The 21,003-nt window shown below is 35.3% G+C and overlaps 1 protein-coding gene across 1 annotated transcript in view; it reads left to right on the top strand.

The window, feature by feature from the left end:
* Nucleotides 1-21,003, top strand: part of ash1 (histone-lysine N-methyltransferase ash1) — a 585,771-nt gene that overhangs the window by 36,859 nt on the left and 527,909 nt on the right. The window contains exon 3 of the mRNA XM_090395574.1: nt 23-2,899. Within this exon, the coding sequence (XP_090251700.1) occupies nt 23-2,899 (2,877 nt within the window). The remainder of the gene's footprint in view (nt 1-22; nt 2,900-21,003) is intronic.

Here is a 21,003-nt window from a genome sequence, read left to right as displayed (position 1 = left end):
TTGATAAACCTTTTGAAAACAGTGTTGTCATTTCAAAAAGAACTAAATCTAAATCTGTAGTTAATTCTCTTCCCTGCTTGATTTCTAGTGAAAAAAGAATTGCAATTTCTAAGAAAAGAAAACTTATAAAACAAAAGAACGTCCCCATTACTTCACCAATTGAGAACAGTTCTTGTAAATCACAGTTTCATAAGAGAAGCAAAAGGGTAAAGCTGAATAGTGAAGAAACACAGACAAAACAAGACACCTTAATTGTAGAAAATATTATACCTTTAAAACAGTTTAATGATGAGCACATGAATGTTCTAAGTGACCAAGAACCACTAGGAGAAAAAAGAATGAGTCCAAGAAATAAAGTTAACAAGACCAGGGTAATTCTAAGTGAGGATAAAGAACTTTCATGTTCTAATAAAGCTTTAAAAAAACAGCTTCAGACAAATACAGTGATGAAAGCAAAACTTCAGTCAAGAAGAAAAAAGTTTATAAGAGGGCTAGATCTTAGTGGCAAATTAACTAATAAAGAAATGCATGCTAATATTGAGAAAGTTCACAATAATTCTAAGAAGTTACAAAAAGGAAAATGTGAGTGTAATTGTGAAAAGTCACCAGAACACAAATCTGTAAATCCGAAGAATGCTTGCAATCTTAAAACAAACACTAGTACAAAGGATTGCACTCATGATGCTGAAAATTTTTTGTTAGTGCAAGAAGTTAAAGCCATTTCCAAATCAAAACGAGAATTTAAACTAAAAGGCATTGAATTGACAGAAAATGACAAGGGATTACTGGTGGGGAGTTATGAGAAATCACAAAGTAGTAAACAGAGTAAGAGTAAAAAGCATAAAGATACAGAAGTCTCTGCAAAAGAAGTGTTTACACTAACTGAAGAACAAAATCCAAAAAAAAGTAAGCTAGTAAAGCCAAAGCCAAATAAAATAGCTTCAGAATATGTTATGACTAGTGATGATGATGTCAGAATAGGAAATACCAAACATTGTAAAGGAATAGAAAAACAAGATTATATGGAGAATATGACTGAATATGACTTGAAATTGGATGAAAATTTAAATATGCCTAAACAAGGGAAAACAAAAAAAAAAGACAATTCAAATGAATTATCTCTTGAACAAGAAGCACAAACATTAGAAGAAAAAGTTATCATGTCAAAACGGAATCAGAGGGGGAAGCAAAATGAAGAAATTGATGAAGAATCTTATTTAGAAGAGGAAAAAGAATATGAAAAAAAGATTGTTTCTTCTTCAAAAAAAAATAAAACTAGAAAACAAAAGCATGAGAATGCAGATCCTGTATCCTTAGATATTCCAGATATTCTTTCTCTATCAGGGGAAGCTTATGATTATGATCAGCAGGGTGCTGATAGTTTTTCTGATGCTTGTGGATCATCAGCAATAGATAGACATTCAGATCATTTCAGGAGAAGAAGAAAGAAATGTAAACAACATCTAAGGGTTAAGTATAATGAGAATCCCGAATTTTTAGCTGATTTAGATGGTTTGTCTGATTTGTTAAAGCTTTGTTATATTTCAAAAAATCTTGTGATGCCAAATTCTACGTCTGGAGAAAAGTTACTTCCTACAATTTTCCAGATAAAGAAATTTGTTAAGATTAAAAAATCAGATAGACCCCAGAGAGCAGTAAATGAAAATAAGAATTCCAAACAAAATACAGAAAAATCAAGCTTAAAAGATATTAAGGAAAATGCAAAAGAAAAACTGAGTAAAAAGATTAAAAGAAAAGCAGCAAGTAAAATTGATTCACAGAATAAAACTGCAAAAGAAAAACTGAATCAGCAAGAAGCTCAGTTACCTTTAAAGAAGCGTCGTCATATTGAAGTTCCTCATTTAGATGAAGAAAGTTCAGTAAAAGTCAATAACACTGGTTCTCAAAGTACACCTGTAATAAGAAAAACTGTTAATAAAAATTCAGAAAAGAATACTATAGATGAAGCTATTGATGCTTGTCTAATCAAATATGCCAGTCCCTGCCAGTCCATAGATAACAAGGGTAATGAAGAAAAGAGTCTTTTATGTAGCACAGCAAAAAAGAAAGCAGAATACCTGCAAAATAAAAGCACTGTATTTCATAATGAAATGAGATTTTCTTTAAAATCAAACACCTGTAAGTCGGGTTCAAAGCTATCAGAAACCTCTCTAAATAAAAAAACAAATGCATCTCTTAAATCAATAGAAGATGCTATAGAAAGCTGTATACTTAAATATTCTTCAGAAACAAATTATGTATCACAAAGTGACAGGGAAATTAGTCTTAGTCCTTGGAAGTCTTCTGGCAGTAAGAAAGTTAAAGAGGATGAATCAGATGATGTACCTTTAGCTGTATATGCAAAATCACAAAGAACTCGTAAGGGAGTACTTTCTTCATCTCTTGGAGTAAGGGAGTTTTCTAAAACTATAGCTGCTCTGAGACAGAAACGAAAGAGATTATTAAAAGAAGTAAGAATTCATGTAAAAAAGCTTTCTACAAAAGATTTGCAAGTTAAGCATTGCACTGGTATTCAAAAGCGAAAAAGAAAGCTGAGAAACAGGACAGGTTTTGTAAAAATAAAACGGAAAAAAGCATCAGGCAGTAATGTGCAGAAAAAGCTTGTATCAAATGTTCAGCCTTCTTTAGTTAGCAAAGAGATTACAGAAGAAGCTAGACATGCTGAACAGAATATTTGTTATGTTGATACAGTTTTGGAAGCAATACAGTCAGTTGTAAGGGCATCAAGTTGTCTTACTGAGAAGGAAGCAGATAAATTAGAAAATTCCGGTGGAAATTCTAGAAAACATAAAGAAGAGGACTCAGACAGTGATGATGGGGTTTCCAAAAGGATGAAAACATCAGATGGAGAAGATGAGGAAAAATTTGAAGAACCAAGGTAAGTTGACACATTTTTATTTGTTTATTTTTTTCGTTTGATACCCAGCATTGTGTTTTTGTGTAATTCTGCAGCAATGCCTTTAACGAATTTCTGATATATTAAAACAAAAGAGCCATACTGATTAAGCAGTACTGATTGGATGCAATTTAAATCTTATTTTTAATAATTAATGGTATTGTTGTACTGTTTAAATTTCCAAGAGTAATTTACATTCCCCACGGGGAAAATTAATTATCAGCCAATTAGCAGCTTCTAAATAGCAGCCAACTGCCTGATAGTAATTAATATATTTAACATGTGAGATGTTTCTTTTCGGAGCCTGTGTAGCTCAGTGGATGTGGCATTTGCACTTCACAGCACTTGACTGCACGAAGGAAGACTTCTTGGTTTTGATTCTAGTCGACAACTAGAAGAAATTTTTCTAAGCCTTTTTTTTTGACCGGTTCCTGAGTTAGTCGATCTCTGGCACGTGCAAGCGGGTTTTTTCTCCCTGAAACTTGAATTTTTCGTCCCGTAAACTCAAGAAAATTGACCGTAGAACACACAGTATTTCAGACATTAAATACGAGTGTTAGGGACCACGAGATGGCAGCTCTTGTTGAGCCGTCTCTCTTCACTTCATGCCACTTAATCAGTGATAGCTTTGGGCCATCTATCTCTGATTGGGTACCAGTGGAGATTGAACTTCCCACTCAGTCTCCAAAAGTTAGATAGGGCTAAAACGGCCTCGCCTATATGTGGGAATAAAAAGGTGTTAGCTGATTTTTTTTTCCTGATGTTTCTTTTCTTTCTTTTTTTTTTTTAAAATGTGTTTTTTATTTTTTAGATTACATGGATAAAACAACTAAAGAATAAGTTAGACAAAATTGGTTGAACAGTGTTATTTGCAATGGCCTGTGCCATTTTCCTTTCTGCTCTCTGCTTTACAACCTCTCTCAACACAATTCAGTGGAAAAGTCAGTCAAGGACAACTATATTTCATATACCATGAAAAACAATTGATCCTGTATAGTGCCTAAGGGAGGGGGGTGATGACTCTCTTTTCCTTTATTTAGCTCTTTTTTGACTGAATTTCCCAAATAGCTTTACAACACACTATACGAAACTACCATATTCAGTTGAAAATAGTTGAGGTATGCAAGCCATGTTTGTATCTGCTAAGATAAGCAGGATCTCCATTACTTTTAGTCTGATTACGATGAATTTTTCATACAATCTTAAGCATTGTCAGTAAATTTAGTATTCTGAATTTGGTCAAAAATGGGGACAAGGTTACCTTTTGTGAATTCTCGAAGAATGTAATCCTGTCCTCCACAGCCTCCTTTACTTTAGTCTGACTAGACAGAATTTCTCGGGGGGGGGGGGTGCTTCATATGAAGCTACTATATATCAAATCTAAGCAAAATCAATAGAACATTGCTTCCTACAGATTTGTTTACCAAGGAGACTGAGAAGAAGAAGAATGATTTGTTTTGATTAATCAGAATCAACATTTCAATTTTAACATGCTGCATCATGCATGTTGACATTAATCTTAATCAGAGTTATAGTAGATCAAATATTTGCATTCTTAATTCTTATAATAAGAGTGGCTAGTCACTTATTGCAGAAGTTGGCTTAAGAGTACCTGTTAGAAATGTTGATAGTAACTTACTCACTCTCACTATATCCAGCTACTAAAATTTTCTGGCTATAGCACTAACCAATCCAAATGAAATTCATTTCCGTGAACTTTTCACCATAACAGACTATTCCGTTTTTGAGCACCTGTATTCAGATTTGATAGTACTTCCATAAGGAAATATTATTGCTTAATTACATCTACCAAATGAATTTATAGAACATTCAGATTTTCATAAAGATGCAATATTAAAAACCTGTTAATTTGTTTGTTTTTTACACTACCTCATATATATGGTGTTCAGAATATCCTTCTTTCTTTCTTTTTTTCTTGTGCATCATAAGGTAAAGTTTATTCAGTAAATCTATGAAAAGTTTCTAAGCCTTTCCCTACCAGTAGTTCACAAAACTTCTTGTCGACTTAGTATTCTTTGTTTTGGACTGCTTGTGAACTGCTCATCAATAAAAGTTTGATTCATTCAGTTTTCTACATGCATGCATTCTACAAGTCTCTACATCTAGTGTATATTCCTTCTGCTTTTTTATCTTCATCACCTCTAATAGAGTAGCATGGCAATAAATTCAGATATAGTGTTACTACTGTGATTAAATTAAAAAAAAATCCTTCCACATCTACTTCAACATTAACAGCATAAACACCAACTTGAATGATGTGTGACATTGCTTACAGATATCTGATCTGCTTTTTGACTGAATCCCAAATCACTGCCACAACAACCATATCATTACTCCAAACTATACTCTATATAATTTGTTACTGCATAAGGGTGGTTGAATAAATGGTGCTTTTGTGTGGCATGATATTCCATGCCAAAAGATGCCAAATAACAAATCTTCTGTTATTTTTACTTCCGTGTTTTAAGATTTCTCATCATGCATCATTGTTGGCTTGATGTCTCTACCTTCGTTTGTTCTGAAAAATCATTCCAGCCTCTTTCACTTTTTTATCCTTGAAACATTAGTTTCTTCAATCCTAGCTACTCTAACAGTGAAGTCATCTTCTTTGGTAACTTTACTGTTCACAACTCCAAGAAACTCTCTTTTTCCAATTCCACCAAATTACCTGAAAGAGAATTTGATGTATTTTACTGTAATTAGTACCCTAAAGCCAATTTTTCATGTACCAACCAGAATACTAGACAATCTTCTATACTTACTCAACATAGAACTGGATCTTTCCTTAAACATCTCTACCTCCATGTAAACTGCCAAGGTGACCTCTCCTTCTTGTGATTCAGATTATAATATCATCCATGTTTTATGTCTAGTGGAATGCATTGCCCTCAATCATTCATAGCCTCCTGTTTCTTTGGCACTATAACAAAAAAAGTGGGAAGGTCTCTAAGACATTATCTCTTTCCATGGTCAGACAACTGTTCCTGCTCTCCAGATCCAGATACTTGTCATTGTGTTACAAATATTTATACATGCTGTAATGAGGGCCTTCATTTCCCACTTTCATCAGATGTCTTGTCCAATCTAAGCCATAGTTTTCCCCAGAAATCTGCCAAGGCAGTTCTGGAGGATGGGGTTTTAGGAAACAGCATATTGTAATTGGTTTGAGATGAAAACCTTAGCTTCTTCATTCACAGCCTGCAATCCTGTGACAGTTGAAAGTCAGTCTTAACAAAGATAATTCTGACTATGAATGAGCTAAATGTAGAAAGCTCACCTCTTGCACAATGGCAGTCCTGTCTTCTGCATCCAACTCTTGCTCCATCTCTCTCATTCTCTCATTTGACACTATTGTAATATCACCTAAAGATAAAGTTACTCTCTTGACATCATCTCATCCCATCCAAGTCCTGCATAATCATCTTTGATTATAAACTCGGATATGAGATGTTAATAATAATAATAAACATTGTGCCATGCCTCCTGTTTCACCAAAATGCTTTGATCTTGATTATATCCTGGCAGCTGTGCTCCTGAGCTAACAGCTATCATTTTTAATCTTTGCATTTTATTATATTCAGTCCCCAACATGGACTGTATATAGCTGATAAAAATGAGGGGGGGGGAGAGCAAGTGTATGCCAGTCTGTAAGTCTCAGCTTGGTAGTTATTGCATAAAGTAATGCAGACAGTCATTAACAGTCAACTTCTTCAACACCTGGCCAACTGTGATTACCTGTTTAATTTATCATGGACCACCAATACAGAAGCAGATCTACTTGCCTATATCATCCACCTCTGGCAGACATGATCCATGGGAAGATTTAGAGAAACATATGATGTTACTCTTGACATTTCCAAGGCATTTGATATGGTCTAGCACATAGTCTTTCTCAGTAATCACTTTCTTATTGTCTGCTTCTACCCTTTGCAATTGGATCACCGTTTTTTCCTTAGTTTATTCATTGTGCATAGTGTTTTTCTCTCTTTTGATTTCCCTACTAATGCACGTATTCCTCATGGCTGTTATTTGACCCCAAACTCTTTCTCATAATACATAAAGCAGTCTTTTTCACTGATGTCAAACACCAATTCATACTTTTATTGATAATAGCACTCTCTGTTCCTCTTATTCATATGATAAAACTTGTAATTACTCAAATGCCTGAAGTGTGATTATCTTTCTGCAGCTAGTTCCCTAAGACTGGTCTTCATATCATCTTTCACTAAGCTAATGATAACCTGGTCACCTTTCAGTATCTGCAGAACAAATTTTTTTTTATTTTTTTGCAAAAAAAAAAAAACATTAATTATCCCTTTCCCCTCTAATGACATCATTGCTCAGCTCAGCGATCAGGGCCAAATTCCTCTTCTTGTACTGACAGTTATCCATGGCACAAACATCACTTCCGTAGCATCCTCAGCAAATTGGCATAATCCCCCCTCTCCCCCATATTACTTTTCATTCAGTCCAGCTGTTATCTGTATTAATTCCATATTAGTCCAAATTTTGAATACTCTCAAATATGTGATGGTGGACCAAAAATCATCTCTAAAAATTCTTGTGCTGCCAGAAAGGAGTAGTACATTTAATTGACATCTCATAGAGTCTCTCTTCCACCACTGTCTCAAGCATACAGTCTGTTTTTGCATTATGTCTTTTCTATAGATATTTCCGTGGGCACAGTTCAGCAGAACAGTAGGTTCTAACATTTCCCCCAGTTTCTTCAGTAACATGAACAACAGCTGTCCAGCATCATTTACAGTTGAATTGATAATCTACCAAACTTGTTGCTTCATATTCCATTCCATTTACTTCTATTTTCTAAATCAGCCTTTACCATGAAATACTCCTTGAATACTAAAACTTCAGACTCTTCAAGAAGAATATCAACAGATTCCTTTTCTCTTCACTTCTGCCTATATGGGCATTAATTTATTGTAAACTTTGCAGCCTCTTATGTTTGAGTGTGATTAAAAAAAAACAAAAAAACCCAGTCATACTTTTTTGAGGTTTGGCTGATTATTTACATTATGATTATTTTTGGCTGATTGGCCGTTATTTACAATTATTGCTGCATTGGAAAACATCAGAGGTGTTCCTTTTCTCCTGTTAAACAAATTAATTTACAGAGATCTCATAGTGACTCTTTACCTCTCTGAAAATTTTTGCACATCTGCCATGAATCCTTCAAAATATTCTAATCAGGAAAAATTTTTCTAGTTATATTGGGTCATATTATATACACAGTCATCCCTCGACTTACGTTCCTGATCCCATAAGGGAATAATGGAACGGAACCCCGACGTAAATCGAGGGATGATTGTATATATAATAAGAGATTCTGTATCTCACTTGGTTTCAACAATGTCCTTTGGAAAGTCTCGAGTTCAAACACCATCGGAGATGTTAAGAACTTATTAGTTCTTTCCAACTGCAGTGAGTTAGCTAGTCTAATATAGAGGTGGCAGGGTTTTTTCCTCTCAGAAACTCATGTTTCAACCCACAAAACAGAAACCAGCAAGAATAACACATGCAATTGACATCCGTAATACTCTATTATGTAGGGAGATTTTTCCATATTACAGCTTTAATTAAATTTTAAATAAGTTGCATTACTTGGCTCTGACAGGCCATTGAGCTTAAATGTGCAAGAGGAAATGGGTGTGGTTGGGAGGAATGGAGACCCTAACCTTAACAAGAATGGGTTGAAATTATTGGACTTCTGCTGTACTAACAGCTTGTCCATAATGAATACCTTCTTCCAGCACCGAGAAGTTCATAAGTATACCTTTGTCCAAGTGTATACAGGATACACTTGGACAAAGGTCTTTGATTGACTTATTTATGGTATCAGCAGGTCTATTTTCCTCAGTGCTGGACGTTCGTGTGAAGAGGAGGCAGAACTGTCAACTGACCACCACCTTGTTGTCTGCACTCTGCGACTTCAGAAACCAGATGCTACCATCAACGCTGGTAGGCCTAAGCATCTATACTGCGTGAAATGGGAGGCATTGGAAAATGAGGCTGTGAGGAAGAATTTTACAGATGACATTTTCTCCAGGTTCAAAGAGATTCCCAAGCATACTGCAGATGTTGAGGAGGAGTGGAACTGTTTAGAACTGCTGTCACTGCCTCTGCCACCGCATGCTGTGGCAGAAAGCGGATCGGCGTGGCGATGGGCAGTAAGAAAAGGACACCTTGGTGGAACCAAGAGGTCCAAAAAGCCGTCCGGGTAAAAAAGGAGGCCTACCTAACATGGCTTAGGGTTAGGTCACCTGAGATGTGTTTCCAGTACACTGAGGCACGAAAAGCTGCTGCTGAGGCAGTAAAGACAGCAAAGCAGAAAGCTTGGGAATCCTTTGGAGAAAGATTAATAGACTCATTCTATGCAAATGCAAACAAAGTATTCTGGCAGACCATCCGCAGCCTTTGAGGGAGGAAATCGTGCATAGCAAGGGCAATTAAGGCCTCTGATGGTGCACTTTTACGTAATGTAAAACACACAGCTCTTAGGAGATGTAATACTGTTTTACATTATGAGGAGAGGTCACTACCCAGACCGGTTTCAACCTGAGCTGTGTGTTTTACATTATGAGAAAATATCAAGAACAGTGAGGGAACTTGCTCCACCTTTGCAACGAGTTGCCGTGGTGTGGTACTACCAAGTGGTCACTTACGCTTGGATACGCTGACAGTTCGTCCGCACGAAACGTTCAGATCGTAGTTTTCAATCGTTGTTTCGCTTACTGGCTGAAAAACAATAAGGTATTTTTATCCCATTAACTGATCAACTTCGCCAGAAAAAAATAGCCGTTTTGCTTTTCATCTGTTGATGAGTGTTGTAGGGTAGCCATTTAGGGATAGATCTCTGGATATTTTCATTAATTCTTCTTGTAAGTCGCTAGGGTCTGTGGTACACTGTATAGCTCTTTTTTTAAACATAGTTTACATGGATAATGCTGAATTTCTGGGATATGTGGTGAGACGAGTCGAAATGGAGGTAGCGTCCAGTGTTGGTAGGTTTTCTATATACCAACAGGTTGATGCTATTGTCAGTTTGTTTCTTAATAAGGACGTCTAGGAATGGAAGGTTATTATCTTTTTCTAGTTCCAATGTGGACTTCATAGTGTTGTGGAAGCAATTAATTTTGTTTAGATAATCCATTAAGTCTTCTTTTTTGTGATTCCAAATGATGAAGATGTCGTCCACATACCTAAACCATGTGGTTAGTTTAGGGGTAATTTTTAGTGGAAAATGATATTTTTGTTGATTCTGAGTTTCTGGAAAGGGTTTGTGACCACCTCAAAAATTTGAAACGGAATTTTGAAACATATTTTCCAAATAACTTTTATAAGAAATTTCTGTGGGTTAGCAATCCATTTCCGGCTTGCAGTCACGAGAACGCCCTTTCGTTATTGAAAAAAGAACAGTTAATTGATCTTTCAAGTGACAGTGGACTTAAAATGCAATTCCGTGATCTTGGTTTGGCTCGATTTTGGATCTCGCCTTCAGTGAGAAGTGAATTTCCCGAATTATCTGAAGAAGCATTGAAAATAGTCATGCAGTTTTCTACAACCTGTCTTTGTGAGAAAGGATTTTCTTCGCTCCTTCGAATAAAAACATTCGAATATAGAAATCGTCTTCATGTGTGTGCCAATCTTCCACTGAATTTGACCAATACTGAGCCAGACATCCAGCAGCTCTGCAATGGCTGAGAAGCTCAACCATCTTATTAAAAGTAAGTAGTAACATAATTCCTCGTCGTCCGGTAGCATCCTCTAGCAAGAGGGTTGCAGCAGATGAGCAGCTCTTCTCCATTTCTCTCTGTCTGTTGCTTCCATCATTCTTAAACCAGTCCATTCCACGATGTCATTAAACCACTCTCTAGTTGGTCTTCCATGTCTTCTCTTCCCCTCAACTTTCCCTTGTAATATAGTTCTTGTCAGGTGTCCCGAAGAACCTCTCAGAAGATATCCTGCAAATCTAGTCTTTCTTTCCATAATATTCTTTAACAGTGTTCTTTCCATCCCAACTCGTCTTAAAACTTCTTGATTTGATATTCTTTCTGTATAGCTAATCTTTTCCATCTTTCTATAACACTACATTTCCTCCAATGCATTAATTCTTTCCATATCTCTCTTTCTTAATGTCCATGACTCACTTCCATAACTGGCAATACTCCAAACTGTTGCTTTAACTATTCCAATTCTAACGCCTATTTTAGTGTTCTTGTTTATTAAAATTCTCTTCATTTCCATAAATGCCGATTTAGCTTTGCCTATTCTATTTCTAATGTCCCATTCTGAAGTTCCTTTCTCTGAGATCCAGCTACCTAAATATTGAAATCTTTCCACTTCTTCTAAAATCTTTCCTCCACATCTTATTTTTACATTATCTCCTATTTTTCTACCCATTATCATTATCTTGGTCTTTTTTGTGTTAATTCTTAGTCCATACTCTTTACAAGAGTTTTCAATTCTTTGAATAATTTGTTGTAACCCATTTTCACTTTCTGCCATCACTACTACATCATCTGCATATCTTAAGTTATTAACGATTCTTCCGTTTATTTTTATTCCTTCTTCTACATCCTCAAGTGCCTCTCTAAACATTTGTTCACTATAAAAGTTAAACAATAATGGTGTTAACTTGCATCCTTGTCTGACTCCTCTCTCCACCGGGAATTCTCCTGTTTCCTCTCCATTTATACACACTGATGCTATTTGTGACCAATATAATCTCTTTAAAATTTCCAAATCATAAGAGTCTATCAGTATTTTCTAGAATGTCAAAAAGCCTTTCATGTTTCACTGTATCAAATGCCTTTTCAAAATCTAGAAATCCCCAAAACAACTTTCCACCATGAAATCTTTCCACCATTTTAGTGTTTTCTCCTCAATAATTCTTAGACAAGTTATAGACTCTCTAGTTCCTCTGTTGGTTCTGAATCCAAACTGTTCTTCGTTCATTTCTTTTTCTATTTTATTCCTAATTCTCTCTAAAATTATTTGCACCAGAATTTTTGCTATGTGAGTTATAAGACTTATCGTTCTAAAATTGTTACAGTCTAAAACTCCCGTCTTTATTGGAATGGGGATAAAAATTGATCTTCTAAACTCCTCTAGTAATTCTTGTCCTTCATAAATTCCGTTAATAATTTGCCATAACACTTCCATACCTTTTTCACCTATATTCCTTATAAGTTCTATCTGTATACCATCTATTCCAGGGGATTTTCCTTCTTTCATCTTTTGAATTACTAGATTCAATTCCTCCCTCATGATGCACAGTCCTGCCCACTATGTTCTTTCCTTTGATTTTCTCCTCTTTCCCTGTCTTCGTAAAGTTTACTTACATATTCTTCCCATCTCTGTAATATCTTCTCTTTTTCTATCAGAATTTTACCTCTTTCATTCTTGATTGCTCCAGTCCTTAGCATCTTTCTCCTTCCTGTCATCATATTAATGTTTTTATAAACACCTTTTATGTCCTTTCTTTCTGCCTTTGCTGTTGTATCTTTACTTATTTCATCTAACCATCTTCCTTTTTTCCTTCTCATCTCTCTTTGTATCTCCCTACTCAAGTCTTTATACTGCTTTTTTTTCTCCTCTGTTTTACTATTAACTAACATTCTTGTTTGTGTTATTTTGCTCAAAATATTTTCTGTCATCCATGGTTTCTTTCTTTTCTCTCTTTCCTCCCCTTTTTTAGCTAAATGTAATTCTGTAGCAGTAATTATGCTTTCCTTCAGAATCTTCCATTTTTCACTTGCATCATCATTTTCTTGTATATTTCTCTCGTTCATTTCTTCCTCTACTTTCTTTGAGAATTCATTCGCCGTACTTGGTATCTTCAGCCGCTCCATGTTCCATGATTTGTTCCATTTCCCTGTAGTTACCTTTTTTAGATTAATCCTTATCTTAGTTGACAACAATATGTGATCTGTATCACAGTCTGCTCCTGGATATATTGTCACATTTTTAATGTTTCTATATCTGTTTCTATATCTTTTGTTTATCAAAATATAATCGATCTGATTTCTTTTACTATTTATATCCTCCCCTGGGGCTTTCCATGTGTACAATCTTCTTGGATGTTTCTTAAACCAAGTGTTCATAATTGCTAAATCATGCTTTCTACAGAAATCCAACAACATATCTCCTCCTTCATTTCTCACTCCCAATCCAAATATCCCAACAATATCTTCCTCCCTTCCTCTTCCGATTTTTGCATTCATATCGCCTTGTATTATAATTATATCTTTTGTTTCTTTACATTTCAAGTCCTGTTCTATATCGCCATAAACTCTCTCTACCTTCTCATCCTCATAATCACAAGTAGGTAAATATATCTGGATAAGTAGAATATTTCTTGGTTTTGCTTTCAACTTTACCACTAAAACTCTGTCTCAGATTTGCCAGTAGCCTTCCACACATCCTGCCACTCGTTTATTCAATATTATTCCAACACCTGCTTGATGTTGCTCTTCCCTTCCTGAGTAAATTATTCTTATTCCATCCTCTGTTCTAAAATCTCCTTTTCCTTTCCATCTCACTTCAGCCATTCCCAGAACATCTATTTTCAATCTTAGCATCTCCATCTTTACAATCTCCAATCTTCCAGTTTGATGTAAGGTATTCACATTCCAAGATCCAATGCAAAAATTACTTTTAGCCCCTATTCCACATGAATACTTTCCATCTTCCACTTCTCCACCTCCCGCAGGCTTTAGTAAAGAAGATTCATATGACTGACATGCAATCTGGTCCATATCCATACAGGAACAATTGACCTCCTTGGTAGCCAATTGCGCAGTTCCAGACCCAGGGGACCCATCCTGAGCTGTGCATCGCTCGTCATTTTGATCTTTACTGCTCATCCAAACTAGGGAAAAAGGAAGCATAGTGGTTTCCCGTTGCCTTCTATACATGAAGAGATGAAAAAAGTAGAAACATTGAAAGAATCACCCCTAGCCCTCGATTACTCTAATAGCATTGGAGGGAAGGAACAAGAGAGAAGAAAAGGATAGAAAGAAAGAAATAAGAGTAGGGACCATCCTATAGATAATATAACAGATGTATATCACATGAAATAAGGTATTATTACTTAATAATATATTAAGTTAAATAATTAGATCATATTATTTATTTGTTTAATAAAAATTAAAACTTTGTTCAATGATGATACACTTTTAATCGTTTACTTCAAAATTAATTAATTATGTTTCCATATGTATTCAAAACATGTTTTGAGATTTATTATGTTATAAATGGCACAGTTTTTCTGAAAAATTTATGAAAAGTCAAAATGACGTATAGGGAAATAAATTAAAAACATGTTTATTTTTGAAATAAAACTTTGAATTCCAACATTCTAAAATGTTATTTTTCTTGTTTTTCTGTTCACAAAATCGTCGATGACATTGTCAAAGTCTATTACATCACTCAGTTTGATGTTTTATAGACAGTAAGGCAAGATTTCTTAAATGCCAAAAAAAGTGTCGCCCGGGGCAGATGCCCCCCTTCCTCTCCCCAAGCTACGCCTCTGTAACATAGTGGTCCATAGAATTGTTTTCAGCATTCTACTGGTCCGCCTTAGAAAGGTTGAGAAACGCTGCTCTATATTATCGCAAATCTCTTGAATATTAATTAACCTGGTTGATTTTGAGTTGTTAATATTTGCCTTAAGTTGTCTCTAAATTTCTTATGGTTTCTTTGTAGATTTTCAACCTCTGTTCTTTGTTTCTGAACCAATTATTCTTGTTTTTGGTTTTTTGGAACCAGAAGGTTCCTCCTATTATAATTTATGATGTGAATTAAAGTTGAAATTGTTGAGAACTTCAAAGTTATACAGATGAAGTGAATCTTTTAATAAGATATAGTCTATTTCATTTGTTGTTTTTCTGTCAGGTGAAATCCATGTCCACCTTTTTTCTCTTTTCCTAAAGAAGGAATTTCCAATTTTCACCTTTAGGAAAATTGGAGGAAGGCGAATCCTATAATTCACCTTTAATCACTAAATTATGGGATTCACCTTCCTCTGTCATTCCTTTTCTGGCTGCCATTGTTTCCAAGAACTAAATCTTCTACTTTTGTTGCTTAGTGCCTACTTGGGCATTAAAGTCTCCCATTATAATGACCTGGGAGTTATGGGGTGTTATTACTAATGGAAGTTCATCATAGAACTATTCTATTTTTTCCCGATCATAGCTTGTGACAGGAGCATAAATTTGTAGTAGTGTTAGTGATTTTTTTCTCCCCTAATTCTAACGGTAAGGAGGCAATTCTGCTTGTATAACTTTTAAGTTCTGCAGTGTGCTTTTATCATTTGCTTTTAATTAAGAAACTGACTCCATTAAGTCTGTTTTCACCTTCATTATGGTAAAATAGAATGTTATTGTTTCTTTTGATAATTTTTTTGGTGTCACATCTTGCCTCTGAAAGTCCAACGATGTCCCAGTTTGATAAGGAATTCAAAATCAGATTACAAGAAGAAACTAGTAGAGAATGCCAATGGAAATCCCCACAATTTTTTTTTTTTTTTTTTTGTTACATGGCAAGTGAAAAGAAGAATGAATGCAGAAGAATAACTATAACCCATTTGATCCCAAAATTTTTTTTTTTCAAAAAGGCAATTTTTTTCATATTATTTAGTTGAAAATGTGTCAAAATGCTACACTATACTGACAGTTAAAAAGAAAGCATAATTAAAAAAAAAATGTGTACTTGTATGAGTACAATGGGCAGATCAGGTATCAAAATTAACAAACTGCTTAGCAGAGTGATGCCCAAAATACTTGATCATGACTTCATCGATTGAGAGACGTTTGTTGAATATGCCAAACTGTTGAAATTTTTTATTTAGTTTATCCATTAGAGGTCTTATTTTATACCATTATCGTTTTTATCTATTTGTGAATTATCGGCCAAATGTAGATATTTCTTGATTTCTTGAAAACAGTTCCTTGACATACTTTTGGCCACTGGGGGAACCAGGAGATCCTCATCTAAACACCAATAGTGACGCTCTCTTGGCAACCTGTAGTATCCACTCAAAAGTAGAATTGTGATAAATACCTTGATGTCTTCTTCAGTTACTTGAAATACATGATTATTGTTCTGCGTAGCGCACAAATTGGTCTGTTCAATAATAATGGTAATAATTTCTTTATCGATAAATCTTTCAAATATTTCAACTGGAGTTTTATTTTGGATTTAGTCCTTCACATTACTCAGACCGTCCATATACCTTGTAGTTACTGCCATACTGATGTCTAAGATATCTTCTGTCCATGGGGCTCGTTGGTAAATACTTTACCTTGTGCAGCCAAGCAACGTTGTCTTATCGTGGTTAGAGGAAGATCATCATCATCGCTCTCTGATTCGTTACTAGCATAATGAAGCTCTATTTCCCGAAGATCATCGTCATTAATATCCTCATTATCCGTTTGATAATCAACATCGGGAGGATTGATAACTACGGATATATCTTGGTGATTGAAATTTGCTACGTCGTCTGCAACTAACCCAAGTTTTCTGTAACTCTTTCCATAAAACTGAACTGGATTTATTGGCTGAAATTCATCGGGGTCCATTTTTTCGGAGGTACTAAACCTAGAACAAAAAAAAATATATATATATATATTGACTCCTTATAAGCCCACTGTTCTCAAATAAGTTTAGGTCCATTTTGTATGCATTCTCAACCCGTAATCAAACAGAGGTGCTGATATATAAAAAAATGTATTTAGTACTTACTTTTGTAACACATAAAGTCAGCACAATGAAAAATATTCGAAAAAACTACAAGAAATAAAGCATTTGAATTATCATACAGGAATTGACAGGTCTGTTTTAGAACATCTACTGAAAAAGTATGACTACAGCGTCACCTAACTTTTAATTTGCGAAAATGTGGCAGAATAGGGCTTTCTAAAACTGTAACCTTCCCCGATGTTTGACTGTTGTGCAAGAGATGTTACCACTAGGCCATTTTAGGTGCTGTACTCAAATGAGTATGCTGGGATAAAATGAGTTAATGAGTGCTGATGTGATGAGGTTACAGAATCAAATAAAATACACTCGGGGTCTCTTTTTATGCATATCTTTTTTATGCGGTTTTGAAGTTATGCACTGCATAACTTCAAAACTTATGTACTGTTGTACATAACGAACAGCGTGTTGCAGCACATTCTGGTGTAACGTGAGTAAGTTGTAAGTCCATGAAGTGTAAAGTAAGTTTAAGTCCATGAAGTGTAAAGATTTAATTTGGCCCAGTGGAGAAAAAAACGCACCAAAGAAAAAGCAGTTTCTTTAGAAATGAAAATTGCAATTTTAGACCACTTAGCAAAAAGAGTGGGATCTATGGTGATTTTTTACTTTAGGTGAATCTACTATATGAGCAATTAAAAAGAATGAATCTTCAATAAGAAAATCTGTCATTTCTGGCACAAAACTAAGTGCCAAATTATCATCATACTCAAGATATGCTTTATTAGAAAATATGGAACAAGCACTCGTAATTTGTATTGAAGAATTTAGTCAAAGAAGAATTCCTATAAGTGGTTATTTAATTAAACAAAAAGCGTTTCGGTTTTATGAACAGATGAAGCAATTGGAGCCATCTACTTCCGCTTCCCAGGCTGATAAAGAATTTTTGGTTAGCAAAGGATGGCTAACTGGGTTTTTAAAAAGGAATGCACTTCATAACATGAAGATTACAGGAAGATGGTGGATATTGTCCTGATCAAGTGTTTAACATTGACGAAACAGGATTGTTTTGGAAGAAAATGCCTAGTCGAACTTCCATTGTAAAGTATGAGAAAAAAGCAAGTGGGTTTAAAGCAAGCAGAGATCGAGTAACGTTGTTACTTTGTAGCAGTGCATCAGGGGATCGAATGTTGAAACCTCTCCTTGTAAATCGATCTCTAAGACCACGTACTCTAAAAGGCAAAGATCTAAAATAGCTGCTGGTACATTGGATGGCTAATACAAAGGCCTAGGTAACAACTGCTGTTATTAAATGGTTCAATAATTGCTTTGTACTAGAAGTGGAAACATGTATGAAGCAAAAAGCTCTCAATTTTAAAGTTTTATTTTGTTGACAATGCACCAAGTCATCTGCATTTAGAACATTCAAATGTGCAGGTAGTGTTGTACTTCCCAATACAACAATACAAGCATTATTCAGCCATTAGATCAAGGCATAATTGCTACTTTTAAAAAAATTTACGTTAAGCACACTTTTTAATTTATGTTGGATAAACTAGAAAATGAATCATTAAGAGTAACTGACATTTGGAAAAAATTGTCTGTTTTGGACTTTAAATCATGTTGCATCTGCTATCGCCAAAATAAGACCACAAACTTTAAATGTCTGCTGGAAAGCAGCTTGGCTTGGATGGGTTGCAAACAGTGCAACTATTCAAACATCTACATTATCAGCGGAAGTCATTACTTTGGCACATGAAATTGGTGGAGAAGGTTTTGATACATTTAGCCAGAATGATGTAGACGAATTGCTTGTGGATAATGCCTTAAGTGACGATGATATTATTGGATATTAATTAGCTTTAGATATCGTTGACGATCCAGAAAACGATAGTGAATCGGAAGAAAAACCTGTCCCCCTCACTGCAAATACAATTCGAGAAGTCTTGAACTGTGCAATAAATTGGAAAATCATTTTCTTGTTAATGACACAAATTCTGAAAGAGCCTTTAAATTCCAACATGAGCTGAAGAACTGTATGTCTGGATATTGCGAGCTGTATAAAAAATTAGTAAAATCATCATCGCAAAGTTTAATATTTGATTGCATTGTCAGAAGAAAAGAAAACAATCAGTGCAAAACGAGGGTGAAGCTAATTCTCTTTGTGAAGAACCATTGCCTTGAGCATACAGATCTGATGTGCTGACTATCTTCTGGTGACGAAAATGATTTCGCACCAGTTTGCAAACGTTGCCGAATAATGTCTAATAGCGACGATAATTCTGATGAAAAATTTAAAAAAAAATGTTACCTTTCAATAAAATTAAATGAATGAAGCTTTAAAACAAACTCAGACATTCTTATATTCCTGAATTTTTATAAACATTTTTTATGTGATTTTAGGTTTATTTTAATTCATTGCTTCCGTTTTATGCGGTTTTAGAAAATTATGGAATGTATCCCTAATTTTTCAACACAAGTTGGGTCTTTTTTGTGCGATTTTTTTATATGCGGTTTTATGTGGAACATATCTATCGCATGAAAAGAGACCCAACTGTACTTGAATTACTGTGACCGCTACGAAGGGCATGTCATCCAAGTGATGCTACTGCTGTGGCCTATGTGACAGAGACAGACGTGAGAACATAAGTGAATGAATTAGAGGTTCTTATGATGTTGCAGAATCTAAATACGGCTGCGAGATTAGACGGAATATCAGCTTGCGTTTTGCAGAAATGTACAAGGGAACTGTAATGCCTCTTGCTAGGCTCTTTAATTTGTGTCTGCACTGGTAGAATTCCAAGGGAAAAATAATTCTTTTCCATAAGGAAAGGTTCTAAGACTGCAGTAGCATATTATAAATCAATCAGTATCTAAGTAATGGTGGTAAAAGTACTGGTAGAATTGTTCAAAATGGGAATTCATGAAAGGATAGATAAGAATATGATATTGTACGAGGGGCAACATGGCTTTTTTGTAGGATCGATCATGCTTTAGTAATTTATTAACTTTTATAATAGAGTGAACAGTTGAGTTGAGTGAAGGAAATGGTTCTGCTGGATTCTTGCAAAGGTATTTGATGGAATACCACATGGAAATCTTTTACCCAAATTAGAACAAATGGGGATGGATATGATGGTTAGGCAGATAAGAGGGTTGCTGATGGACAGATATCAAAAAGTGGTTTACGGAGGAGCAGAATCCAGGTGAAAACTGGCGAGTAGTGATGTGCCGTAAGGTAGCATGCTAGGACCATTACTGTTTAATTTGTACATAAATGATATAGGAAATCATCTGAAAGGAAATATTCGGTTGTTTGCTAATGATGCAAAAGTTGGTAGAGTCATAATTAATCAAGGCAATGTGGAGAGCTTGCAGGATGATTTAAATAGACTGTCCATATTGGCAAAAGTTAGTGAATGTCAGTTAAATGTGAGGAAATGTAAAGCCATGAATTTTGGGGTAAAACGATTACAAGCTGTGTAATTACCACATTGATTGTACTATAGTCCAGGAAATGGATGAAGCTGGGAATTTGGGGGTGGTGGTAGACATAGTTGAAGTTTAGATGACATATTGTCATAGTTGTCAAGATATCTCATAAGATTACCTGGCTGTTGAAGAACACACTAACAAATAGAGATATGGAAGTTGCTATTCTTCTTTATAAACCTTGATACATCCACATCTGGATTACTGCCCTCTCAGGTTCTGTCTTCTGGGTTTCTTCGGATGAGAAAGTGGTGGAGAGGATTCACAGGCAAGTGACCAAGATGGTGAGCTCTTTGGAATGTAGCCTACAAGGATAGATTAAGGGTGTGTTGGTTGAAGAATTTGGTTGGTAGGTGAAAAAGAGGGGATATGATATAAACATTTAAGTTACTGAAACGGTTTTATTGGATTGATACTGGAGAAATGTGTTAGTACTTAGTTAGAGGGACAGAACAAGAGGTCATCCCTAGAAGTTGAGTAAATGTGGTAAGTAGGGTATGAGAACGAGATTTTTTACTTGGAGAATTGTGAATAATGGAATGGGTTGCCAAAGTCAATTGTGAGTGCTTTGTCTGTTAATGGGTTCAAGGAGAGGTTCGCGATAGATACTATGTTGATAGTTTGTGTCTCCCTTAATGAGTCTTCTGACTCCATGGAGGTTCCCATATAATAATAATGATGATGATGAAGAAAGTGATATCCCTCAGATCAGATTAATATTTGTGGCCTGTGCCAGATATCAAGCTGACACTATCTTATCCAAAAAAGCCCAGAAACAAAAAGTGTAGCACCTGTTCTTATCTTAATATCTGATGATTATTCCCCCCTCCACACACACCCATTGACTCCCAAGACATTAA

This window comes from Typopeltis vanoorti, chromosome 7, assembly GCF_054136105.1.
Source record: "Typopeltis vanoorti isolate ZY-2024b chromosome 7, IOZ_Tvanoo_1.0, whole genome shotgun sequence".
Classification (NCBI taxonomy): domain Eukaryota; kingdom Metazoa; phylum Arthropoda; class Arachnida; order Uropygi; family Thelyphonidae; genus Typopeltis; species Typopeltis vanoorti.
This window is presented reverse-complemented; position numbering and strand designations above follow the sequence as displayed.